The following is a 25,940-nucleotide window of genomic DNA, read 5'->3' on the forward strand; positions in this document are numbered from 1 at the left end:
ACCGCAATAAATAATAATAAACGAGGCAGTTTAAAATGCAATTTTCTTTATTATTATTCTTATCGTGTTTTTATCACCCAATAATTTTTGATCATCCTATATCATCTTAATGTAGAATTATAATCATATGTTATTATTAAATAAAAAATGAATTCTCGTCGTTTCAACAATTACCGCATTCAATCTACGATACAATATCATAACTTACACCTATCATAGAATATGGAATTACACAAAACGGTTTCTTGTCAATATAAATTAATTTATCTCTAATTTGTATTTCAAATTTTTTTTTTTTTTTCCCTCAATCTTCAAACATCATCAATAAATTTGAACCAGATTGACAATTGGACATGAATCAATAAAGCAGTTTGCAAAACAAAAAAATGTAGAACATAAACTAAGTGAATGCAAAATACAAGTAAAAAATTAAGGAACATAGAAAAGATATTTTGAATTATATGAAAAAATAATCACCATATTTTACTTCCTTATCCATCTCACACGTATGTACCAACGTACGCTGCAACTGTCGAGTAAGTACTTACATACTACTTATGTAATATTTGATGTATAATGTAATTAGAATGAACTATACTTCCGCCCTAACTAGATCTATTTACCTTCTTACGTTTTAAAATCGATAAAACTTACTACCTAATCGACATTCAGGTGTGAGCGTGTAGATACATAGGTATGTATGTATGTTTTTATTTTACACAATTACATCAAGTTTACGGTGTATTTAGGCATTTGCAGTAAATATTATGCAGTTAATTCTCTATTTTCACGTGGCTTTTTCTTTTTTCGTGTAAGCAAATGATTCTTTTAACTTATAAAGAATTTACCATATATTACGCACGTGGTCTGTAATATATGGTGTATATAAATCGTAATAATTAGATTTGAAAATTCGTTACTACACAGCATGTCTGCTATCAGATACAATATATTTGATATTAATAATAATGACACAGTTGTGGTACTTTTTTCTTAAAAAAAAAAAAAAAAAAAAAAAATAAAGGGAACAAAAACAGCTTTTTTGTATGAAAGAAAAAGACGAATGAATAAATTTAATTAGCAGCTGCCACGATATTGTACACAATTATTGCACGTACATATGCATACAGTGCTTACGTAAATACTTATGATCACACATTCATCACATCGCATATTCAAGCCTGGTAATGTAATTCATTACATTAGTATCGAAGGTAATTTTTATGTACAATCGCTAGATATTATATTAGTATATTATTATTATGTTTCATCATAGATTTATTATACCTTATTATACTTATATATATATATATATATATATATATATATATATATATATATATATATATATATATATATATATGTATATAATGTTTATGCTAATTAGTTACTTACGTTTTATACTAGATTAATTCTCATAAGATAGTCATTTTTCAAGCTAGATTAGCAGTAGGATTTTGATAATAATAGTAATTATAATAACGCAATGGATTGAACTGAAAAATTTTTTTTTTTTTATCATCAAATCGACAAAAAAATATTACCCCGTGTCAATTCAACAGTTCTGTTACAGAACAAAAATACAGAACGATTAACTGCCGAATTCTCAGTAGAATATCCGACAAATCCTGTAGGAAATACATCGAAATAACAGTAAATAAAATAGTAAGGAACCAAAAAAAAAAAGAGGGAGAATAACATTATTTCCTAAATTCAGTTATATCCTCGTTTCTCTTCTCCTTCTTCTTCTTCTGCGACTTTGCATTCGACGGCTCGGCTTATTAGAGGATAATGAAAAAATTGGGTGTTATTATACGATTATTTGAATGTAATTTATAATCGATAATTGTGAACTATAGACAAAACCAAAGTGTTTTTTCTTCTATCGTATCTCACCAAAATAGTTTGACAACTCTTATGATCTATTTATGCAATATTAAATATAAAATCACTACAATACACGAACGTACCTATTTTATTCAATAAGAATAATAATATTTCTACAAATATCGCTATAGAATATGATTTTCTTCTTGCATATTTCATCCCGTGTGTGCATTTTTTATGGGTATGTCTGTTACCAACTAGAAATTTAGAGCGAAAATAAAGTATATATAACATAACTTGTTATTGTTACTATTATTATCATTATTATTGTTAGTGTCACTTCTCTAACACACTACACAATATAATGTAATAATATAATAACTATAATTAATTGAATCACAAAACTTTCTTAATTACCTTTGTATCAATATCAATCATTATGATTATTAACATTATATTTGTGGTTGATGGTACATTTTATTCACTTCCCGTTCGAAAATATGGAAATAAACTACAATGAACGTAAATTAAACACGTCAGAATTGTTTGATTCGTTTTTCGTTCATAAATATTATCATCTACAATTATAGCGAAGAAGACGAAACATTCAAGAATGTGCGACATTAAACTATAAAATTAACGATGTTTTGATTCGTTTTGTATTTATTTCATCAGTTTAAATTACGTAACGTACATTCATATATTTATTATTTTTGTTCGTTTGTTTAATTCTGTTTATTAGTCGTTTAATCTCACTGCCCTTTGTTACTACATAAAATTGCAGAGAATCAATGAGATTTTTCTTAATATTTTTTTGCTATTACTGTAGCAGCTTCGTTCACAGCGCGCGATGTTTCAATAGGTTGAAAGAATTTTTAACCCTCTTTCAGTAAGTTTTTTCTTTAACGCAATATAAAATTTTTACGTCATTCAATTTTCTATTAATATTATTTTATCTACAAATGGTATAGTGATAAAAATTATTGATAGAGGTGTATATATATGTTGTATTTTATGTGTATCACAATAAAACGCCGTGCCTATGTTAATAGGTATGTCAGCTATCTGCTTTTAGGTCCCGTGTTAAACGTCTACGTATCTTCCTCTTTTTTTATGTAGGTATTCACTCGCCTCCGGATTACTCGTTTCATCTATTGTTTATTTTTTTAGGCTCATTTCCAAGTTGAATACGCAAATAATCATATTTTTCATACCTTTGTCATTATTATCATTATCATTATTGTTATTGTTATTATTATTAATTTTGTATCATTTACTCATTCATCACCACTATCATTATTACTTCAAATCTTTAATATTATCATAAAGTTTAATATTCTCATCTATGTATCCTATTATTAATATTACTATTCATATTACAACTAAAATATTTTATATCACGAAAAGTATAGGTAATCAATTGATTAACATCATCTAGGTACAATATAGTAATAATATTATATTATATAATAGAATTCATTCTATCATCAAGACTTCACGCACGTTTGGTATGTATAAATACGAATCTGGATTCATCAACCTCGTTCATTCTTTAGGAGACAACTACCGAAGAAAAAGAAAACCCGCTCAGAATATGTTCGTTTTTCTTATTTCAATTATAATTCTTCAACTGAACAACTAATTTCTTCTTATTTCTTCTCCGCTTCTTGTTTTTCAAATTTTATAATTCTTTTGTTACTCATAATTAACGTCCGATTAGAAACAAACAAAAATATTATCAGACCAGAGAAATTTTGAAAAAAATCTCAGCACCAAATTGGTATGTTGATGATTGAATTTCTTTTTTTTTTTAAATATCGCGTTACTCGTTTTCTTCACGCATTAGTGACGGTAAAATTCCATATCGATTAGAAATGATTGAACATCCTATGAAATCAACCAATAGTACGTCTCAATTGCCTATTATCATTGTCATTATTATTATTATTCTTGTTGTTGTTATTATTATTTCGTGTGCCAATCACCCGGCATTTAAATAGGCTGATCAGACAAAAAGATATACTAATGAATTCAAAGAATTTCGACATTCTCGTTACAGGTGATACCATAGTTTTAACTTGATAATCATTTGCTGTATCATTACACCAGTTTAATCGTGTTCCAGAACTCAAGTCGGGATGCGACGCTACCGTTTGTCAGTGGGATGAAGGCTGATGTTGATGAGACGATGACGGAGATCCTTTCATCAATGCCTCGCTCGTCTGACAGCTACTGCTGACTCTACTTCCAGTGTAAGTACTACCGGTCTCTTTCTGCTGTGGCTTAAGTTTAACCCGATAAAATGTTTTGCCTTCCTCAACTTTATATCGGTTATTTGCCTGAAAAATCAAGGAAATGCACACATGATAGTTAATTAACACCTATGTTACAATGGCAAGTTCATTACGGAATGGGATTTTTTTGATAACGTTGAGAAATCCGATGGATTATCTCACTTTAAATTGAATACCAGGTAATCAAAATTCGTGTTCTGTCGCTGTTAAACTACGAGGGTTTATATTATATGGACACGGCTAGAAAACATGGCGTGGAACTCGGCTATCAGCTGATCGTATTTGGTGAATAACACGAATATAAAAGGACAGAAAGCACCGTGCAAGTGAATAAACCTCTATTCTAATGCATTAAGATCATCAAGGAGAAAAATATTGGTCACAAAAAAGACTTTTAAAATGAAATACGACCCGATAGTATCGCACATTTTCCACTACCATGGCATCTTTTAGATGTGAATCGATGTTGCTGTTACAACTCTAATTTCAGAATCTCTAATAAAGTTTTCTAACCAAAATTCTGTTCACCTTTTTCGCGAGGCACCACTCTTTTTTGACAACCTCAGCAACCGTGTGATTCTTCTTCGGAGTGCCGTCGGGATTAAGTTTCAGATCGAGAAGGACGATACTGTCGGAGTGCACTAAATATATTGCATCGGTTTCTTGAAGTACTGTGTAAGATGAGTAAGCAGGTTCCCACAGCACGAGGACGATGTCGCCTGGATTGCACGTGCAGATGCTGATCTTTGACTGTTGGATGAGGTTTCTTGTGCTGCGAGTAAGTTTGTTGTCGACGTGGACCGACGACTTTCGCCTGCTGGGTTCGGGGCTCGTCGCGGCATCGCGGCTCGAAGATTCCGGAAGCACGGCGACTGAGGCGCACATGTCTTTTTCGCGAGGATCAGGAGCAGCGGAGGCGGTCATCGCCTCGCCGGTGCAATTCCGGCGCCGCGATCTTTCCTCGACGAGTTCCATCTTCAGGGCGACATTGTCGGACTTCAGAGCCTCGACTTTCGATTCAAGGATGCTTCTGCCCTCGCGGAGGATTCGCATCTCCGATTTTAACCGCTTGTTCTCGCCCTCGACTAGCTCGAGTCGCCGTATCAATTCCTGGAGGTCTGGCTCTGACTCAAGCCGTACCTTCTTGGACTCCGAGACTTCAATGTCGTCAATTTTTCTGTGGATCTCCAGCTCTGCCTTCAGCTTGTCCTTCTCCGCCTCCAGCTTTTGCAGTCGTGAGTCAGCCCCCGCATTTATCGTCTCCAGCCTCTCGTTCTTCGCCTCCAGCATCTTCACAGCCTCCTCCAAGCACCCACCTCCCTCGCTCATCTTCAGACGCTCGTCATTCAGCTCCGCCCGCAATTTATCTCTCTCGGATTCCAACTCCTTCAACTTGTCCTCACGGTCTTTCAACTCGTTTCTATCAGCCTCCATGTTCGCCTCTAGTCTTACTTTGTCTGCCTCAAGACTCTCGACCTGACGAAAATAGTTATCTCGATTTTATCTACATCTGTTTTTCCACTTTTTAAAAACGTTTTGTTTTTTATCAATCGCGTGTAGGAACCAAACATCAAAAAATAACACAACAAAGGTTCATTTGAGGTCCAACATAACATGAGCATAGCTGAACAACATGGCGTCGAAAGACTAGCCGGTCGTTTTAGGTCAAACATATCAAATTTAAGATACAGAAAACCTTATACAAGCGGTCAGGTTTTTATTTTATTACAATAAATTGATACGTGATACAAAGTAAGGAAGGAATAGACTATGAAAATCAAATACGAGTGATTTTGAAACCGTGAAATGCCTGCAGTGCCATCAAATGGTGCCTTTCGATTTAAACTCAGAAAAAGTTTATTTGATCAAAGCATACATCGCCCCGTTCCGAACAATCTCTGATTTACACCGAAAAACTACAATTGACATGAATGATTTAAAATGCTTACGGTTTCGGTAAGCGTTTGTCGAATCATGGTCTCCGACTCGGTGAGCCTCCTGATGGTTACCTTGAAGCGTTCACACTCTTCGGACAGCATGGCTTCCCTGGACCTATGAGTTTCGAGCTGCCTCTCCTTCTCCTCGATCACCCGACGCATGGCTTCATTGAACCAGACCTGTCTCTCGGCGTCGTTTCTCTGCCTGGCCAGCCTCAGTTCATGGTCCAATTTGGCAGCACATTCCGATCTTTCCTTCTCGATGGCACCACGAATGGCTGTTGTCCTCTCAGTCTTCATGTCCTCCCGCAACTTTGCCACAATCGCCTCGTGGTTGACAAGCTCAATCATTTCAGGACGCTAAGTTTCGATATGAAAAAGCAGGTTTAAGGTCGTTAGATCAAAGAGGTAGAATTCGTCGACTAATCCGATTATTGTTCATTTGTCAAATAACTTTACATGGTTCAGCAAATTTTGATCAAAATATTACCATTTTCGAGTTGTACGAAGCCAAACCAATGGACCAACTTTTATCTAAATAGATTCATCCAATTTCGAGTTATCGTCGAAAAGAGAAGTGTAAATATTTGTACATAACTCGACATCGGCTTATGTTAGCCGAATTTCTTCAAAATTTAATCAGGTCTAAATCGAATCAAGCTGAACTAATGGACCAAGTTTCATGTAAATCGATTCATCCAATTCTTAATTATTGTCTAACAAATGTACATTTTTTCGAATAACTCGGAAACGTTTCGACAGATGCTGCTTAAAATTTGACCAACTTCCAGGTAAAAAGAACCTTATCGATTCAGATGTAAATTAAAAAAATCTATCGTTTCATTTTGAGTTAAGAGGGTGTTGAGAAAAAAAATTGAGAAAGCCTCACCTCGATCTTCTCAAGACTTGAATCGCTCGGACTTCTTTCCATCGTCGACGCTGCCATGAGCTTAAACCTACTCCTGATGTTCTCCAGTTCCGTTTTATAGACCTTCTGGTACTTTTCGGTGGCAGCCTTGATGGCCTCTTCGTGTTCGGCTCCAATAGCGTTGAGGCGTTCCTCAAGCTGTCCAACCCTTTCCTGGCTTTCAGCGAGCGATGCATTGAGTGCATCGATCTCGGCCTTACTCACCTGCTGGCTCTCCTTGAGAGCGATATCCTTTTCCATGTTGGCCCTCTCGATGGCTTCTTCCATCATTAAGATCCTGGACTGAAACTGGCGGAACTCTGTCTGGTCAGCGTCCATCTTCTGGCGCAGAGCCGCGAGCAGTCTCTCGTGCTCCGAGAGCTCGGATTCCTTCTCGACGATCGTCTGCTCGAGGGAACGGATGTCGTCCTCGCGACTCTGCATCAGCTTCCGTAAATCGGCCATTTCCAGCTCGTGGTCGACAGTCAGTTCCTGCTCTCGCTCTTGCAGCGTCCTCTCGCATTCTCCAGAGTGGATTTCGAGTGCCTTTCTCACATCCTCCGTCAGCTCCGTCAGTCCTGAGTTTCCTATCAGCATGCGTTCCCTTATTATCGCCAACTCCTGACGTAAAGCCAGCAGAGCTTCGCCTGCCACTGATTTCATGCAGCGAAGTATCGACTGGAGCCGTTCAACTTCTTCCCGCGTGTTTCCCAAGTTCTCCTAAAAAATGATGAAGCAAAACTGAGTTACGGTTGGCTCGATTACCAAAATTTGCTAGACACTTAAGTTACTTGATCAGATCATTACACTTTCTTCTTCTTCTGTTACTACTAATTTCGAAACTAGTTTCTCTCTGTGATCGAATTAAGTCGCAAAATATTTGATCAAAGACATCTGTACAAACACTTTAATGGCCTAATTTATTATGAATCGATGAACAGCAATTCAAATTTCGAATATGAATTTGATGCGTGGTGGTCATTTTATTCTTTTAGTATGAATTTCGAAAAATGAAAGCTGTGTTAAGTTGTTTCAAAGCATTGTGGAGTATCAACCTTGTTTATCTGTCGTTAAATGATAATCAATGGTATTATAATATGTATAATTACGTTACTCGTCGAAAGTTTATGATTCATAAAATTATTGTTATTTTATGTAGGACACAACGAATAGTACGAGTATGGGGAATAAATATTATGGGGAAGGTTTATTTTTTGTTGTTCATGTTTCTGGGGTGCGACGGCAGCTATTTTAACCTGTAAAACAAAAAATTAAAAGTAGCTGAAGCTGCGCACATATTTAACAATAACAATAATAGCAATAATAATATAACTACAATATACAACTGAAAATCAAACGGGGTTACAGAAAAAAAGTTCTCAAGTGCACAAGCAGCAAAATAATCGTCAAAGTTAATTGAATCAATTATTCGAAACATAACAATAAAAGTATCGTACAGTGAATAAAACAAAATAACAAAGACAAAATACCGATTAACAATATAATTGAAAACCAATTAGGAAAAAAAAGCTTCAAATTAAAAGGTAATACTTTCTTTACAAGAATTTTAGGCAACAAAGTGTGAAAGCAGATGTAGAGTGGTGTTATTGCTTTCAGATTAAGCTGTGTTACATGGTGGATGGAAAAAGGTTAGCGTGTGTCTGCATATTACACAGTACAAAAATTAAATATGAAAAAGTAGTACATACCTACTGACTGAAGATAGCTTTTTTTTTTGTGTTTAGTTTTTCTAAGTCACTTGGAAATATCAAAGCAATAAAGATTGTATTACGGTGAATACTGCAGTATACAGATTGTCGTTAGGAAATAATTATGATGTAGACGATGATACCTGATAATCTCAACGATAATTAACTTCAGTCAATAATAATAAGAAGAATAATAATACTCATTCACTAAAAAACAATTCTAATAAGAGGCGTCTAATTTTTTGTTGCCTTTGCTGTTACTGACTCTTTTTTCTTTAAAGCAAAGTACCTGTAATAGGGTAACGATTGCTTGATGATGAACATCGACACTTGGACCCGGGTGTTCACTAAGGCTGCTGGGCAATGATTCGTCCATATAAAATTCGGTACCCAAGAAATCCCCGATTCCATTTTCCAACGAAGAACTGCTCCCCGCACTGTCGAGCTGGTGCCCTCCTTGCTCTCTGGTTCCCGATCTTGATCCTGATCCTGATCCTGATCCTGATCCTGATCCTGATCCTGATCCTGGTCCGCAAGCTTCGCCCGAACCTTCGTTTCCACTTCCGCCACCGTCGCACACCGCGGGATTGTTTAAGGAAGGATTATTTATGGGATCGGGATGATTATGACCATCGGGAGAATGAGTAACAGTAGAAGAAGAAGTAGCAGCAGCAGATTTGTTGGTGTTGTTGCTCTTCGTCGAATGACACCGACGGCGATGATGATGATGGTGATGATCTTGAATGTTAACCGTCGTCGTTGACGTCGTCGCGGCAGCGGAGGCTAACTGATTACCAAAATTATCACAATAATAATCAAGATCATTTTCCTTTGAAGAATAAGAATAATTGCAGCTGCAGCGAACTGGCGATGACGATGATACGGATGATGGGCGGAAATTCGAATCTCCATTTTCCGAACACTCTGCTAGAGGACTAAGAATTAAGAAGTAGCGATCGCTCGCTGTCTGAGGTGCACCGGGTAAAAAATGGGACGAAGAGGAACTCGAAGAATTATGGTTAGAAGGCGTAGTAAAAGAGTTATTTGCGCTATCGAACGAAACCGGATGAATGATGCGTGGCGTACAGACTGACGATGAGCTGGGGATTTGATTATGGTTTTTGTTAATCGTGGGTTGAGTGCTGATGTTTTGAGATCGGTACGACGATGACGATCCAACCAAAGAAGAGCAAGAAGAATTCAGGGATACGCTCTGCGAGGGACAAACCTCTGATCGTTTTTCCTTATCCGACGCCGTGTCACCGTCGAATGATTCCAGATTGACTCCACCCTGCTTCAGCTCCGTTATCGTCTGACCCTGTTGTCCGATTTTTTCAAACTCTTCGGTATCCGTCTCAGACTCGAAACCCCCGCCACTAAAAATAGATGAAAATAATTTTGATGCTTTTCTCTCGAGGTTTGGAATTGCCTCACAGGGTGAATCGCTCATCGAGTAGCTTACCGATCGCCAAGAAGCGGCGCCCTCAGAGGGCTCGAATTTTTATCGTCAGGGTTTGCTAAGTCCTGCTCATTTTCCTTGTCCTTTGAGCCTTCGATGCTGCTTCCCTCGGTCAGACTTTTCGACAGAAAGAATTGAGTGATGCTGTTCAGGTCAGGAGTAGAAACTGCCAGGGCAAGATCCGGCAAAGTTTTTCTTAACGATTCCATATCGTGCGAAGTTAGCTGTTTGTTGAATTTATGGGTGAAAAAAAGGAACGAATTCATTAGCTGACCGCAACGGAGGTGATCAGAAAGTGTTTCACAACCCAACGATCGGAAAAGAATAGAAACGGAACGATTAGCAGAATTATGAATCCCATATCATTAAGTTTTCGAATTAAGCATGAGTTATTCCAATGAGACACTGTTCGTTTTAATCTGTTTATTCGTTTCTATTCGATTTTATCTGTTCTTTTCTATCCCGTCATATTCGCGACAATGCCACCTCTAATAGCTTGTTCGTTTCAATTATTCATTTAGAAAACGGGATGACAATTAACAATCCGATTCAATTCTTTCTATCCGAATTAATTCTTTTCAAAGAATACGAAACATCCGTTTGGACAAAGAAATCGGAATAGATAGTATTGAAATTCTCAATCCGTTTCTGTTCTTTTCCGATTGTTGGGAACTCATGAACTGATTTTCGACCATGCGAGGTGTGCCAGACCATCCTGCTTTCCTAATAAATTCAAGAAATCGTAATAAACAGTTTATTCTTCTCCTGACAATAGAAAATCACGCGATACAACAGATCAATTTCAATAAAATGAATGTTAACTACCGTCCTGGACCCAAATAAAAATACCCGTGTTTCGGGTTATCACTGAATGGCCAGTTTTTGATGAGAATAAAAATATTTCAAACTTGCTTTCGATGTCTTCCAAAAATAGTTCTTTTTTTCTATTAATCTTCTGAAAACATGCCAAATAGTTTTTTTCAACTAGCTCATATTTCGTCAAATATTTTATACACAACGTTAGGTAACTGCAGGCAGGCTAGAATATTTGACCTATAGACTACAAAATTTTCATTTCATAATGGCATTCTTGAAAACAAAATGGCTCCAAATAAAAATGCAAGAAAATTCTCAATAAATTTTATCACTTTCCGGATGATATCGAACACAATATTCCAGTTTTTTTCAACCTAATAAATGCCCATTGCGCGAAACGCCAAAACACGGGTGTCTTTATTTTGGCCCTCGAGTATTTAAAATTGTTGTGATTCATATTGGTTTATTGTACGTCGTGATCTCGCTTTTGAAGTGATGAAATCTCTTCAGTTTCAAGAAAATTATGCAGTTTGTGATCACGCTTGTAAGGTAGTCATCAAGGTAAGTTTATAAACAATTTAAATATACTTACAGCTGATTCTCAACCAGTTTGAGGTCATGGAACGCTACTGTACAATCGGTCCAAACTATGTTTTGTATTTCTAAGAGACCAGATACTCGTGACATTAAACTGGGTGATTTCCTTGAGTTTGAATACCATTTTGTTATTCAGGAGAAGAAACTGTGAAATGCGACCCACCCAACCTGCGGCAAGATAGCAAGGTCCGATTTCCTGTTAATCCTTACCTTTGGCAATGCACTGTCGAAAACAGAAGGAGCCTGAGTGGCGAAATCCGGGGGAGTATCCTCGAGTCCAGGGAAAAGGGTGTTCAAAAAGTGCCCTTCAAACTTCCCCAGAAAGTCCCTTCTTCTGGCGATCTCCTCGCTATGAACAGTCAGAAGCTGACACGCGAGATTACTGGCCCACACGAGAAAAGATTGAGAGAACGTCCTGCGCCGGACAACCTCGGCTACGGCGGTCATATACATTTCAGGGGCGAGATTTATTTGCTGAAGCACATCAAGATGGCGTCTGAGCCGCTTAAGGCTTTCGTGGTACATGATGAGCTTCCCGTCGACCTCCATCATTTTGTTTTCCACGTACATTATCCACTTCAATCGGTGATAAAGATTCACCGAGAGCTCCTCCTTCGCCTTGGTGCATCGTCTCCTTATGTCCCGGAGGTGGTTGTGGTTCTGGAGCATGACCTGAAGCTGCCGTTTGTGAGACGCGCAAAGGTCTGGAAGGATGCTTGCGTCCCCGAGGTTGCTGGCCCTGTTCTGGTTCTGCAGGAAGGCCTGCGCCAGGTCGCCCTGCTCCTGGACCAGTTTTTTAGCCTCGAACATGAGCTGCTCCAGCCCGTAGAGCCGCTCCCCGAGCCCCTTGATCTCCTTCAAGTCCTGCTTGTTCGCCGCCTCGACGGCGCTGCTCACCTCAGACTTCAGCGACTCCATCACCCGCTCATCGAACGTTGCCAAGCCCCTCGAGCACTGCTCAGCGACCTGCTCGAGGCTGCTCTGATTGTCCTTTGCCGATATCCACTTTAGCAGACTCAATGCCTGATCACCCCGTTCGGTGTCATTCGACGGTTCCGCCCTCGTCGTCGAGCTGTTGCTTCCCAACTCAGCGTCATCTTGATCTTCGGGGCTCAGGAAGCCCTCCGCGTGCGCCCGAAGTGCAGGGAGGATGGGGATTTTTGAGAGCATGCCGAGGTCCTCACTGAAGCTGTAATAAGGATTTTGGGGTGTGAAGCATCTGACTTGACTCATAACTTCTACTAGTAGGAAGATCAGATTAAGCATGCTTATACGGAAAGCGGACTGAAAAAGTGGCTCAATGTCGGGAATTCAAATCTGGGCGATGTGGCAAAGAGAGCCAACTATCTAAAAATTCTGTCATCAAATATTTAGTCAATCGGTTGAACCATTTTTGAAATAACATGGGTAACGCAAAACACGGCACCAAGCAGAATGGTTGAAATTATTGTTGTTAACAATGCTTTCTTCTATTTAATCTTCGTAAGAAATTAAAAAACGTAAACATAGCTTCATCTACATACTTTTTGTTAAAATAAATCCCAATCGAATAATTGGGTGTCGAGATATAAGTTTCCAAAATTGCCCCAGTTTTTCAGCCGACTATTCGTATATACCCCCTTAACTGAGGAGCCCTACTTGTTCAAGAGTTCGATGTACTGCTGCCGTTCCGTCAAGTAGTGAGTGAAGCTCTGTTGGAGCAGATCTGCCCTCGATTGAAACATCTGTGTTATGTCTTCGAGGTTCGCGACCACCGCTGCCCAGCCTTGCTGCTGCAGATGCTGGTCGTGGACAAGCTTCTCGCAAACACTTGTCTGGTTCCTCGCCAGCGTCCAGCACTGTTGACCCAGCTGCGCTCTCGCCACAACCGTTTGATACGTAGCCGGCATCACCAACGATGCCTCGATCTGCCCCTGAAGATCTACATCTGAAAAAATTACCCATAGAAGAGATATGTTAGCTCTATACGTTGCTTTGCCGTCATCTACAAAGGTTTTTTGTTTCAAATATCAAACGATTTTTCTCACTTTTGAATAGGGATTTTTATTCTTAAAAACTTTTTCCGCGTCGATATAGGGATTTTTACTCTGAACGACTTTTCCCGCGTCGATATAGGGATTTTTATTCTTAACGACTTTTCTTACTTTTTTCTGGGGAATTTTTTTCTTCAGGTTCTTTTCTGATTTCAATTTATTTTTCTTCAAGAAGGTAACACGGTTTCGTCACCGTTCGCTTATTTCCTTTCGACGGTAATGAATTTCGTATATATTTGTTCATCTCTACATGACTAATAGCGAAGGATTCGATTTGAGTGGGGATCGAAGAACGTTATTGTAATTTTTTAATACACAGATACGGATTTAAATACAGGTGATACACATAAATAAAATTTTAGATCCGTATGAGTACACATGGTCGACATTAGTTAGTCTTCAACAAGATTTTGTCATCTACCGATCGGAGAATCGAACATTTCGAGTAGCGGAAGTAGGTACAAAATTCTAAAAACAAACTCTGCTTCGAGTCACTGTAACGGGAATAAATAATAACTGAATATTGAAATCATGTGTAAACAGAAGGTAGAAAAATAAAAGGTCGAGAAAAAAGGGGGTTCAGATAACTATGAAGACGATAATAAACTGGAAGAGGAAACGAAAATGCGAACAAGCATATATACATATATATATATATATGTATATATATATCCAGATGTTCAGTGTATGTCGGAAAAAGAGGGACAAGAGGTAAGACTTCGACAAGTTTGATAAGTGAGACAAAGTTTTTAATCATACGACCTAGAGATAAGGTGTAAAACAACGTTATGGCAGACGGACCGCAGACAGAGAGAGAGAAAACGATGTCCGTATTGCATTATCAGTATATGTATATACATGTGTGTGCGTGCGTGCGTGCCTGTGTGTGTGTATGTGTGTGTGTGTTAGAAGTATAACACGTTCTAAAACTTACATAGATAATCTCTGTTTCAAGGACGCTGTTAAAGATTAACATTTGACTTAAATTGTGGGAAGAACGATTGATCAAAGAACTGCTGTCTTATCAAAATGAACACTACACGATTTGCCTACTATGATGACGATCATAGTAATATTTGCATCGTAAATAAACAAGTCCATCAGAGTGGTTTTAGATGGCTCAAAGCTTTTCAGTCTAGGTACGAGTAGATTATTGTCATTGTTCATTGCCGACCGGTTTTCGCTTAAACTCCAACAGAGAAATTCCACCCGGAATTGGAATTTTAAAGGAAGAGAGTAGTCAAAAAAATCAGCTAAACGAGTAAAAACGTGGTTTTAACAACCTCATTCGTCACATTACTCCGACTGCAGTGAGTAAAAAACACTTTGTCTGGAACAATGGTTCAAACTTGACTGAGAAACTCAATTCGGTTCATCAATCATCGTTAATCGAAGATACAGTGCGTAAATAATGGTAATGAACCAATAAAATTTTTCTGTATCAGTGAATAGTCAAAGATATGTACACGAATTAGAGTATAATTCCATTACAACGAAATTTTATTAGCGTTATTTCTCTTCAGCTCATTATTCTGTTAAAGTTAAAATCAGACCAACTCTTCAACTTTCGACGAAATATTCCAATTACTGTCGTAAACTACTTTTTTTATGTTTGGTTCTATTCGACAGATATACTGAGACAGTTTGTTCAACAAAAACTGTATATACGCATTTATTGATGTTTTTAACTCTTTTGTAATATTAATAATATCATATGCAGGAGGCGACTGCATGAGAGAATCTGTATTTTTCCCTGTGTAATTGATGTATGTTACAAATCATTGCAAAAAAAAAAAAAAAACATAGCAGTGTTTAAAAATAAAGCACCGTGACAAGATATAATTGAAAGTGTAAATATTTCTCACTTTTTTCTTCTACCACCCCCCAAGCTGCCTCTGTGGCAATAAAATTAATTGATCGTACGACAAAATGAGAAAAAGAAAAGGAAGAATGGAAAAAATATATTGAAAAATGTTGGACAATAAAATTTGTTCACAGTAATCACAGAAGATTATCGATACAGAGCTGAACAGTCGAACAGAAAAAGAGGAAAAAAAAAGGGCAGGCGACAATAAACCTCCACACAGTGTTTACACTTTCTTCTATCATCATTACGATATGATTAATTAAAGAATTAATTGGTATCCATATCGTCAAAGATACGAGAATAAGAATATTCACTCCAGTTTTCAGTTTTTCTTTCTATTTTTCCGCCGTCAACAAAGGCAGGAAGATGCAACATACCAGTATTACGTATCTGAATATGTTTTTCGGAATAACACTACCGTACGGCTTTCACGAACGCAGAAGGTAAAAAAGAGCGTCGAAAACTTACCGGGTTTACAGTTTTATTTTCGAACGGTAGTTGTTGATTTAAATTATTTTCTATTTTCGTGGGAAAACCGACAAGATCATTTTATCAAATTCAGAATCAAATTCGCCGTTGAAACAAAGATAAAATCTTAATGAGAATTTCTTGTCAAAAAAGAATAATCGATTATCATAACTTATGAGACTAATATCTCTTCCAGTAATGAGTCACTCATCAAGCATGGTAATTTTCTAAACGATCCTCGAGACATTAAAAATTCCCTCAAGCGTTTCTCGGCCCGTGCTGTTTTCGGTTTGACTTAAACGAATATAAATAGACAGTGAACGCGTATTGCAAAATCATGCTCGTCTTTGCATCATCTCAAATCTTACCTGAGCCATATTCTATGCTCGGCACGGGAGGCTGTTGACTCTCAATCGACGCTTTGCTGAACAGGTAAATGGGATTGGTGTCCGTCCCCGCGGAATAGGTGCAGACCCTTGCATTCGGTTCGAGACTTTCACCCCCGCTCACGAGCAGGACCTGCTGTTCGGTTGCCACTCCACATACTCTTTCTATAGCCTCCTTCAGCTGAGCGACACTGTGATAATACAATAAGAATTGACTGTCAATCTCTTGTTACTTTATTATCATAAATTAACAATATTAACTCATATCTAACAAGATAACATTCGTTCTCCTAATGCTTTTTTTTCCTTTGTAGCTATATTTCTTAATACTTCATTACGTATTTTTTTAGCATTCTAGTTGAAATATGCAGGATTTAGAGTAATTTTACAGTGGATATATAAATATTACGAACAGAAACTCGTGCGTTTTGATAAAAGGTAACAATCTCAAAAAACAAACAATAATACAATACTTTCAGCTGTTACTTTCATTTCTCTTCGTTTCGTTCCGAGATTATAATAGAAAGAGTTTGAAAAAAAAAAAAAAGAATAATTATGAACGAAAAATATGACACAGCAACCAATGAAAAATTAGTAAAAGATCAACACCTAATGGAATATGTCGTAGCATTTTTTGTCTTTTAGATACTTTCTGTACATGATTTGTATTTATCAACGATTTGTACAATACATTCCAGCAGGAATGATTATAATAATATTTATTATTACAAATATACTGCACACGCGTTTACATATATTTTTTGTTCTAGAAGTGCAAGTAGCGTGCAGTGCGAATCAACACAACAGCGACGTGTGTCAGTGTGCATGGGTAATAAGTATGTACGTTATATTCAAATGAGAGCAAATGCAAATGTGCAATGGTATAACGGTTGTGTGTGTGTGCGTGTGTGTGTGTGGGTGTGACTTGGTTGGCCCAAAGTGACGACGACTAGACGCAGCAAGGAGTAGAAGAGCTTATTGCCATTATTATTATTGCTCGTCGCACAGATAATCAACACAGTAGACGAGACACCGACCGCCCGCCTGACCGACTATAATAATGTTTGACCCAATTCTTTTTTCCTTGTGGCGCATATTGCAATTTTTTTTTCTTTGCGCTTATTTTAACCCCCTCCTGCGTCAAAATTAATAAAATCAACATACGACGGAGAGAAAAAAAAAGTAAACAAGAAATATATAAATAAACGGGGCACGTTTGATCCATTTTCGTTATCTCTGCATGTCTGTAGGTTGATTATTTGACTGATCATCTACGAATTAAGGCTTATAAAACAGACAATAGACGATTCGGGTTTACAAAAAATTCCAGCGAATTGCGTAATTGCATTCGTGACAGTTTTTAATATTTCTCAAGTATTGCCCGATTGTTTTTCCAGCAAATTGTCGAAGAATCCAAAAAATAAGAGAGAAAAAGTAATCGGCCATGAATGTATTTTTTTCTAACCTTGAATACATGAATTTTTTCACCAATTTTTTTTTATTGTGTTTTATACCGCAGCCAACTGTAATGTGGAATATGAATATTCATATCGGTTCTTAATGCGTGGATGTATATCACGTTGTTGTTGATAATAATAATTGCAATGACCGTGTTATTCTACGCATTTTCAACCTACTGCACTGTATAACGAAGACACGCACCATCTAATAACTGCGCCAACTCAGGCAACACGAGGAGTAGTGCAAAAGAACCTGCCAAAGCCGTCCTCGCATGGCGAAAATGAAATTGCGAATAAAGGTGGAAGAGAATGAATAAATAAGTGTAAAGAGAGTGAAAGAAAGAGAGACAGAGAGAAGAAAACGAACCACAATGCACGGGTGATTGGAAGTTCGATTAGAAAAAAAATTGAACTAATGAACAAACAACCAAGTGAAATGATAAGCAACTAAAAGCTCTCCACGCTGCTACTACAATTTTCTTGTACACTGTACTTTACACTTTCTACGCTATGCACACATACTCTGAAAATGCAGCAATCAACCGCTGTGTATGCACAATCTTGACCAGCGCGTAGCAGAAAGTCCAGATAAGTGAAAAGACCAAGAACCCCATTTCATTTTTTATCGGACTAAAGAATTATCAAAAATATACCGATTGGAGAACAAAGGAAATATAGGAATTCGAACAACCAATTAAGTTAACAAACCATTTTCTGAAGGAATTTACAACTCCAAATCAAATCGGTACCCTTCTTTCTACCCAATTGGACTGTGTAAAATTAATTCTTACACGCCAAATCGGATCGACTTCCATTTACCATTCGTATGTTCTGTGATGAAATGTTACTCAAGAGGATGCTACACTCAGTCTTTACCGACCGAGTTGAATGTTACTTATTTCCACTCACGTACAATTAATTTTTTTTCACAAAAGCAGCTCCTTCGATTTAAAATTTCAGCATTCGGCAAGTGGTTTCAACGTAAAACGAGCAGTAACGTTGTAATTAGATTAATAATTGGAATATGAACTTTACCTCTCAAGGGCCAGCTTCATGTCGAAGGTGACCGTCGTTCCGGTATCAACGTGAAATACGTAAAGCATCTTTGCGCCTTGTGTCTTCAAGTGTTGAGTCAACGATAACAGGTGTATATATACACACAAGTTTTTATATATATAGATATGGACCAAATATGTAGCAAATTCAGATTCTTCTCTGTTTCGAGCTCTTTCGTACCGTTTGCGCCCTTTTCTCTTGCCGTTTTCGCTCTTCTTCTCGTTTTTCCGTTTTGCTCTCGCACTACCGTCGCTGCATGTCCTCTCGTCGCCGTTATACCGAGCAGTAGCGTGGATGAAAATAATAAAGTATCGGGGAAGATATCTTAACGACGGCTGTGGTAATAACGAGCACGTTAACCGGCGTTGCCAGTAGTCAGCTGGGCCGGGGCCGAATCTCGACTTCTTGTTTTTCCTCTGGAAGAGCAGTGGCAGAAGCAGCAGCCGCGAGGCCGGCCCCCGTTGTGCTGTTATTCATTGATCAGAAGAAATCCGCTAACGTCTCCTTCCCTTTCACCTCTTCCTGCTGTCGCTGTTGTTGCTGATTTATTACTATTGTTCTTATTATTATCGTCCTTATTCCTTCTTTCACCGCCAATTTACCGTATGCACACTCTTCTTTATGAAAACACAGCGTCAACAACACTTGTTAATATTTGTACAACTATTCGTGAATAGAGTGCAATAGGAGGAGCGAGAAGACGTGGCTCTTTGGGGTTAGGGGTAGGTTATGGCGTAGTATGACGACGACATAAGAGTCAATCCTGAACAGTGTTCCTCCTCCTCATTCTCACCCTTTTTGTTGTCCTGATCCTAGTCTTCTTTCGCACGGACAATAAAGCCGGGACAAATAATATTCTTTGTTCCATATAATATTTTCACCAATTTGATTAACTTATTTATACAACTGTTGTTTTCATACTCCAATCAGGAGTTCGTGAATTACTCAACATTCGAGTTCACTTTCTCGATTCCTAGGATAACTCTCTCACTGGCAATTATCACATTGAGGATTGTTTGTATCACAATTTTTATTAGTCCTCCTCTCCTTTCTCTTCGGAAACTGCAAATGAAAAAAGACACATATTACGCTATGATTATAATTTGAGTATGTTTATTTATTTTCTATTTTGCAGAAAGGTTTATATATTATTTACACTCATTCGACGATTCACAAATGAAAAGTGAAGAAAAAAAATAATACAGCACCAACGTTAAACGATAGGAAGATGAAATAACGCGTTTACACAAGCCGTATTGTGATTTATATATTGTACATCAGTAATTGGATACACTTTATACACTTAGGTGAAATAAGAAGACGCAAAAGAGATATGAGAAGAGGAATAAGAATTATTCAATGTGAATATGATTTACACGATTCACAATGACATTACGATACGACACATGAGTCTTTCGTCCATTCGTCTCTCTCTCTCTTTGCTGTCTCCCTTAACGATGTCAGCTGTTTATTTATTGACTTTCTTTCTCACTATAATTGCCTTTTTTTTCTTTCTTTTCCTCTATCACGAAGCTCATCTATTCTATGTTATTTATACTTGCAGAAGTACGCGAATCCTCTTGTCGACGACCTCACAAACTCTTAATTACGCACGTCTTTATCTCCTACTAATACGCTATCCTCTATCCTCTATGCAAGAGCACACGTCACGTACAATCTGAAGATAAGCGATAGGTATTCATACCTCGCTTTTTCGGCGATCTTCGGACGCGTTGTTTCGTTTCAACGTACGTTGATTGCTGGTCAGACTCTGTCCTCGCTCACAATCGTTTTTGAGCAATGACATACTATTTTTCTGATGGGCCTTTCCTATCTACCTATTTATCTATCTAAATGCACAATCTTCAACAATATTTGTACTTCTCCATACCCGTAAAGTATCATTAGTTTTGAGTAAAGAATGAACATCAGTTTTGTAGCTGTAACGACAAAATCCACCAAACATGTGTTCGTTCTTACTAATCTATTTTTGCGTACGGTGAATTGTGCAACTATTGCCATAATTTGATATTAGTGGAACAATATAAAGTAATATTTATTAGACCTCACTCACTCGTAAAAGATAATCAACTAAAGACGTCAACTATGATCAAAGTAAATAGTTTCCTTGTATCAAATTTTCCTGCGATTCGACAAATACTCAAAACGTTCTAGCGAAGATACTGATCCTTTTATAATTTTCGAGCAATTATAAAAACAAAAATTTTTAGTCCATGGAACCCGAAAACGAGGCACAAGCACCGAAAGCAAAATCAACCAGACCGAGTAATATACCTACTAGTGATTTCGCTGTAGGTGCTTGTGTCCGTTTTGCGTAGGCAGAGCCGCGATGACGCGCGGAGTTTCCGATCAGCTGGCAAACCGACTTCGGTTTACTGGTTGCACAGCCGCTGGCTGGTTGTCGGCTCGTCGCCATCACGAGAACGGATGTACAAAACGAAGGAAGCACCACGGAGAGCTGAGTCGAACCGTTCGCCTGAACTCGCTGCAAATCCTAGGATGGTGGGGGAAAAGCGGGGCCAACGCGCTTCGCGCTCTTCAATCCTTCCTCCCCCCCCCTCCTCGACCTCCTCGACAACGTTTCCGCGTTGAGCTCTGCTCAGCTTCTTCTCATTCTTCTTCTTCCCGTTCATTGCGAAACGAACGAGAGGATGAAAAAGAAAAGCAAAGGACTCCACCTCCTATAATCAACTATACACCTATAGCATCGTTATTGCTGTGTTGTTGATGCTGATGCAGAGACTGCATGTGTGCGGAACGTGTAATTTATTCAATGTATTTCACCGCTTTCGGAATTACACTTGGTTTCAATCATCGTTCCAATTTCAAACGTTGCAGCGTGCAGACTTCGAATTATCTTTTAGTACATCGGAAATTACATCGACTCTTGTTATTGTTTGCATTTTATCTTTTTTCTTCTCCTTCTTAATGATCGGAAAACCAAGAGATGTTGTTTTTTTGTCTCTCTCGCATCTCGGTTTCCGTTTTCCAAACTTCGAAGAAGCTAAGGAAAAAACACAAGCAGAAAGGGCTTGATTTGACTTGAAGTCAGCTCATTGCCAGTACTAACGATAAAAAGCCCGTATTTGAGACTAATGAAACGGTTTTATGGGGGGAGGGAGAATCCTCCGCTATTCCACAAGCCTGACGCAAACTGAGCTGTAAATTTCTTGGCAAATTTCTCCCCCACTTTCGTCGAGGTTGATCGTTGGGCATGACCTCATCAGTTGCGGCGGTGGCAACGCCGTCGTCTTTTTCTTGCAGGAAGGTATGAAGTCAGAGATGGTAGCAATAGGTACAACAAACTCTGTGGCTGAGTGTTACTACCTGTTTAGCTCTTATCTGATCGCCATTGCGATGCTTTTTTACTTTCATAGTTTTTTGCTCTACTCTTAAATATTCTGATTCTTATTTTCAATATTCGGTTTGGATTTATAGACATGCGTCTATCGATTTGTAAATATTTACTCGTAGTTGTTGACCACACGTCATTTTCACCACGTTTCCTATGTTTCCAATGTCGTCAACAGCAACAGCAACAATACCACAATGCATCGATCAGTTCTCCCATCTCTCCACAATAGTCAACTACTACACTATGTGCGTAATTTCAGAGGTATTTTTAATCACGACCAATTCTATCATACCTTTATATATCTGCATGATGCCTTCGTATTTATTATTTCGATAAGAGATTACAACAACGATAATGACGACAACGCAGTTGAGGTTAAGGTTAAGGTTGCTGAGACGGAGGTTTACATCACCGGAAAAACACGCTAATTGATTTAATCGGCGGAAATTCTATCAAGAGTTTGATTTTGATGTCTCAAAGTTCATTTTTTTTCAACATCCATTTCCTACAATTCGCACATGAGTTTCTTAATATTATCATTGTTATTATTGTTACGATTGTTGTTATTTTTAAACTTTTGAGAAACTACACATTTTCGATCTCCTGTTTTTATTACTCGATTATTTTTTTGCACATCAGCCGTTCATCCAAATATCGCAATTGCTGTCATCATTAAAATGGTAATCGTTGTACCGGCGTTAATGAATTTTAAAAGAATAAAAAACTTTACACGGTAACTGATATTATTATTATTATCATTCAATATAATGATCATGATGAGTAGAGGATGATGAACGCGAATGGAAGAAAAACGAACAAAACACCATCACAGTACTTCTCTTCTTCTTTTTGCTCCTCTGATGATAATTATATCATAATTTCTGCCAGATACTATCACAGGTGCAATGTAATAGTGTCTGTCTGATGCTGAATGTGAGCCAAGTGAGCCAAATGAAGTGAGACAGCCAACAGTGGTTGGTGCTGGCCAGGTAGCGGGGCAGGTATAAGAGTGAACGTCAGTAGTCAGCTGCTCAGCAAAACAAAACTCTGACAATTACTGCGGCTCAGATTCTCAACCTCGCTATTCCGTTTGAAACCAGTCCGGTCGTTTCAAAAGTTTTCTTTACGAGCTCAAGTTGGAAAAAAGTGGATGGACACTCGACAGTTTCATAGCAGATATGCTGGCCACCATTCCGTTTCTTCGCAAAAATTGAATCACCCAAACTATGATTAAACAATACCGAAATTTTCCGAATTGTTCAACATGGGAGTTGAAGAAAAATCAATATTATTTGGGAACTTATTGGTTCTTCTTCATTATTTACTCGTCTGCTTCAGAAAAAGGTCGCCTTCGACGATTCTCCTTTATTTATCAATTGTCTAGCAACTATGTATGTACTCAAAGAGCCATGTTTATTTAAGAACTGAGCGATTCCTATTACAGGTATAATACATCGGATTACATTTAGTTTTTGGTTTTTCTGTTTCTCATACCATTTTTCGCAAATCTGGCATTTGAATGCGAGGAGTAAAGTCATAACACAGTGCAGTCGCGAGAAGGAAGAAGGAGAACAATAACAATCGAAGTTGGGAAAAAGGACCATGTTTGCTTTACCCGCCCGCCTGCCTGCCAGCCTGCCTGCGTTGCGCTGTGCAACGGGTAGGTAAGCTGGAAAACCCAAACCCGAACAAAGAGAGCCAGCCAACTGGCAACCAGGCAATCCGAGTCTCCCTCTTCCCCCTGAGCTCCGACGACCCACCACTTTCCCTCCGCTCAGCTGCGAGTCAAACTCAGCCGATCCGATGCCCAGCAACTGCCTCAATTCACTGCTCCACTCTCCGCTTGTTTCGGCTACTCACTCATACTGCCATTTTTCCGACATTTTTCCAGCTATTCTTATCGGCTTGATCTAAGATTGGCCACAGTTCATTGATGCCGAATCTACACACCGTAAGGCTGCACTGCGCACAGAACAGGAGAACGATGCGTGTTACCTGTCTCGATGTTAGTTTGTTTATGTTGGCTCGATTTGTTGTTTGTTTCCTCTTCTGTTTTGTTGGAACATCGGTCGGTCAAACTACACACGTTCAATCGATTATTGTCGAATCTTTTTCTACTTTTTTCTATGTATTTAAAAATTGGATTCTTATTTCCAATACGGCACTGATTAATGACGATTATAATGACAACTGACTCGCTATTTTCACTTGGAGTTCGAATCACTACTCCTCCTATACACACATCGTCGTTAAACACAATATTTACGTGGAAGCAACAACAACAACGAAAAATACCGTGAAAGAAGACAAGTCCTATAAATAAATAAACCGACGCTGCGCAAGCGTTTGTTTATTTGACAAATAACGGATCGAATCGCAAACGAGATTCGTTCGTAGTTGACTTTGGTGCTTTTTGATTGTTATACGAGTATACAGAAACTAAAAAAAACCACACAGCGGTGATAAAATACCAGAAAAAAATTACTGAATTCAATGAAGAAAAATGAATACCCTCATTTCTATTCTCAATTGGCCGATACGCGGCTGTTGTCTACGGTTCTACGCATATGCAGACGACGGTGTAAACAAGTAGCGAAATAACCGAGACAGCTCGACTGATTGCCAGGGAGCAACTGGCAACCAACAAAACTCGACTCGTTGTTCTCGACAACGAGTCGAAGCGAGTCGAGTCTTGTCGAGACTCGGTTCGGGTCGGCGTTCTACCTGCTGCGCGGAATCCAACTTTGTAACGCATGCGCTATGCAACGGATGTATTATTGTTCGAAAGCAATCAGTTTCGTCCTTTTCTCAGATCTCCATTTGCAGGGTTTGCAACCCTCGTTTGCAGGGTTTCTACCTAAGCATTCCGTGACAGTTATAATCCATGGTACCGACACTAATCCGGCTCTCATAACCGTTAGGCAAGAATTTTGAAACTAACGAACCTCGCGCAGTTCTGCTCGTAAATGTTATTTTGTTTTTCTCTTGAATCATGCTCGATTGTAACTGGACTGATAAAATGTCTTCGCATCGTAGAAAAGAGAAATAAAACAAGATTGAAACACTATTATCGGAACATATTCGACAATCATCAATAAAGTCAACAGTTTCGGTCGTCTCAAGTTCCGTGAAAGCTGGTTAGACCGCCATCTTGTGGCGCGCTGAGGAACCGCTTATCGAATCTGTCCGTACACACTTCGCAGTTCCGGGCTTGAGGAGGGATATACATATAAATACTTACATATAAATACTTACATATACATGTGTAAATATACATGTACTACAGGTCTAACAATAAGTATGGATGTAACGACTATGCGTCATTTTCACATTTCTGTGCGATCGTGTTGTTATACACATCCATGTTGACACATACCACGAAACAACGCGCGTGACATTACACATAGCGCACTATAAGTGTTTACATGTACGTAACATTCAATTACAATATTTTACGAGTATCTGGTGTCTATGATTTGAGGCGTATATGCATGCGCGACTAATGATAACGGAGAACTATTGCTGTTTGTTTATTTGTTTACATAACTAAGTTTCGATATGGTTTTATGGTTCGTGACAGACTTTACTTATACAGATGTGTCATCGCAAAGTGAAACACAATTCCTCACCCTCTGGAGGCAACCTGGATCGTATATTACCCATTTATTTTTGCCAATTCGAAGGAATTTTCACCAATTCTTTAGATCTCATTTTCTATTAGATTTTACCACATCTCAAGTAGACATAT

At 38.3% G+C, this 25,940-nt stretch overlaps 1 protein-coding gene across 8 annotated transcripts; it reads right to left on the reverse strand.

The window, feature by feature from the left end:
* Positions 1-29: 29 nt before the first annotated feature.
* Positions 30-24,860, reverse strand: LOC107217644 (RB1-inducible coiled-coil protein 1). Of its 8 annotated transcripts, XM_046742392.1 has the most exons (13): positions 24,704-24,859; positions 24,188-24,270; positions 18,796-19,878; positions 16,283-16,491; positions 13,185-13,473; positions 11,757-12,735; positions 10,137-10,357; positions 9,903-10,050; positions 8,964-9,461; positions 6,948-7,685; positions 6,071-6,418; positions 4,650-5,597; positions 30-4,166 (listed from the first exon to the last, which is right to left on the reverse strand). In XM_046742392.1, the coding sequence occupies exons 3-13, from the start codon at positions 18,861-18,863 to the stop codon at positions 3,984-3,986; spliced, it is 4,629 nt and encodes a 1,542-aa protein (XP_046598348.1). In that variant the 5' UTR covers positions 18,864-19,878; positions 24,188-24,270; positions 24,704-24,859; the 3' UTR covers positions 30-3,983. The 8 variants fall into 8 exon arrangements, with proteins under 8 accessions (XP_046598348.1, XP_046598353.1, XP_046598346.1 ...); XM_046742397.1 differs by lacking the exon at positions 24,188-24,270 and having other exon boundaries at positions 6,131-6,418; positions 24,704-24,860; XM_046742390.1 differs by lacking the exon at positions 24,188-24,270.
* Between the last annotated feature and the right edge of the window lie 1,080 nt (positions 24,861-25,940).

The sequence above is a fragment of the Neodiprion lecontei genome, chromosome 5 (assembly GCF_021901455.1).
Source record: "Neodiprion lecontei isolate iyNeoLeco1 chromosome 5, iyNeoLeco1.1, whole genome shotgun sequence".
Taxonomy (NCBI): Eukaryota; Metazoa; Arthropoda; class Insecta; order Hymenoptera; family Diprionidae; genus Neodiprion; species Neodiprion lecontei.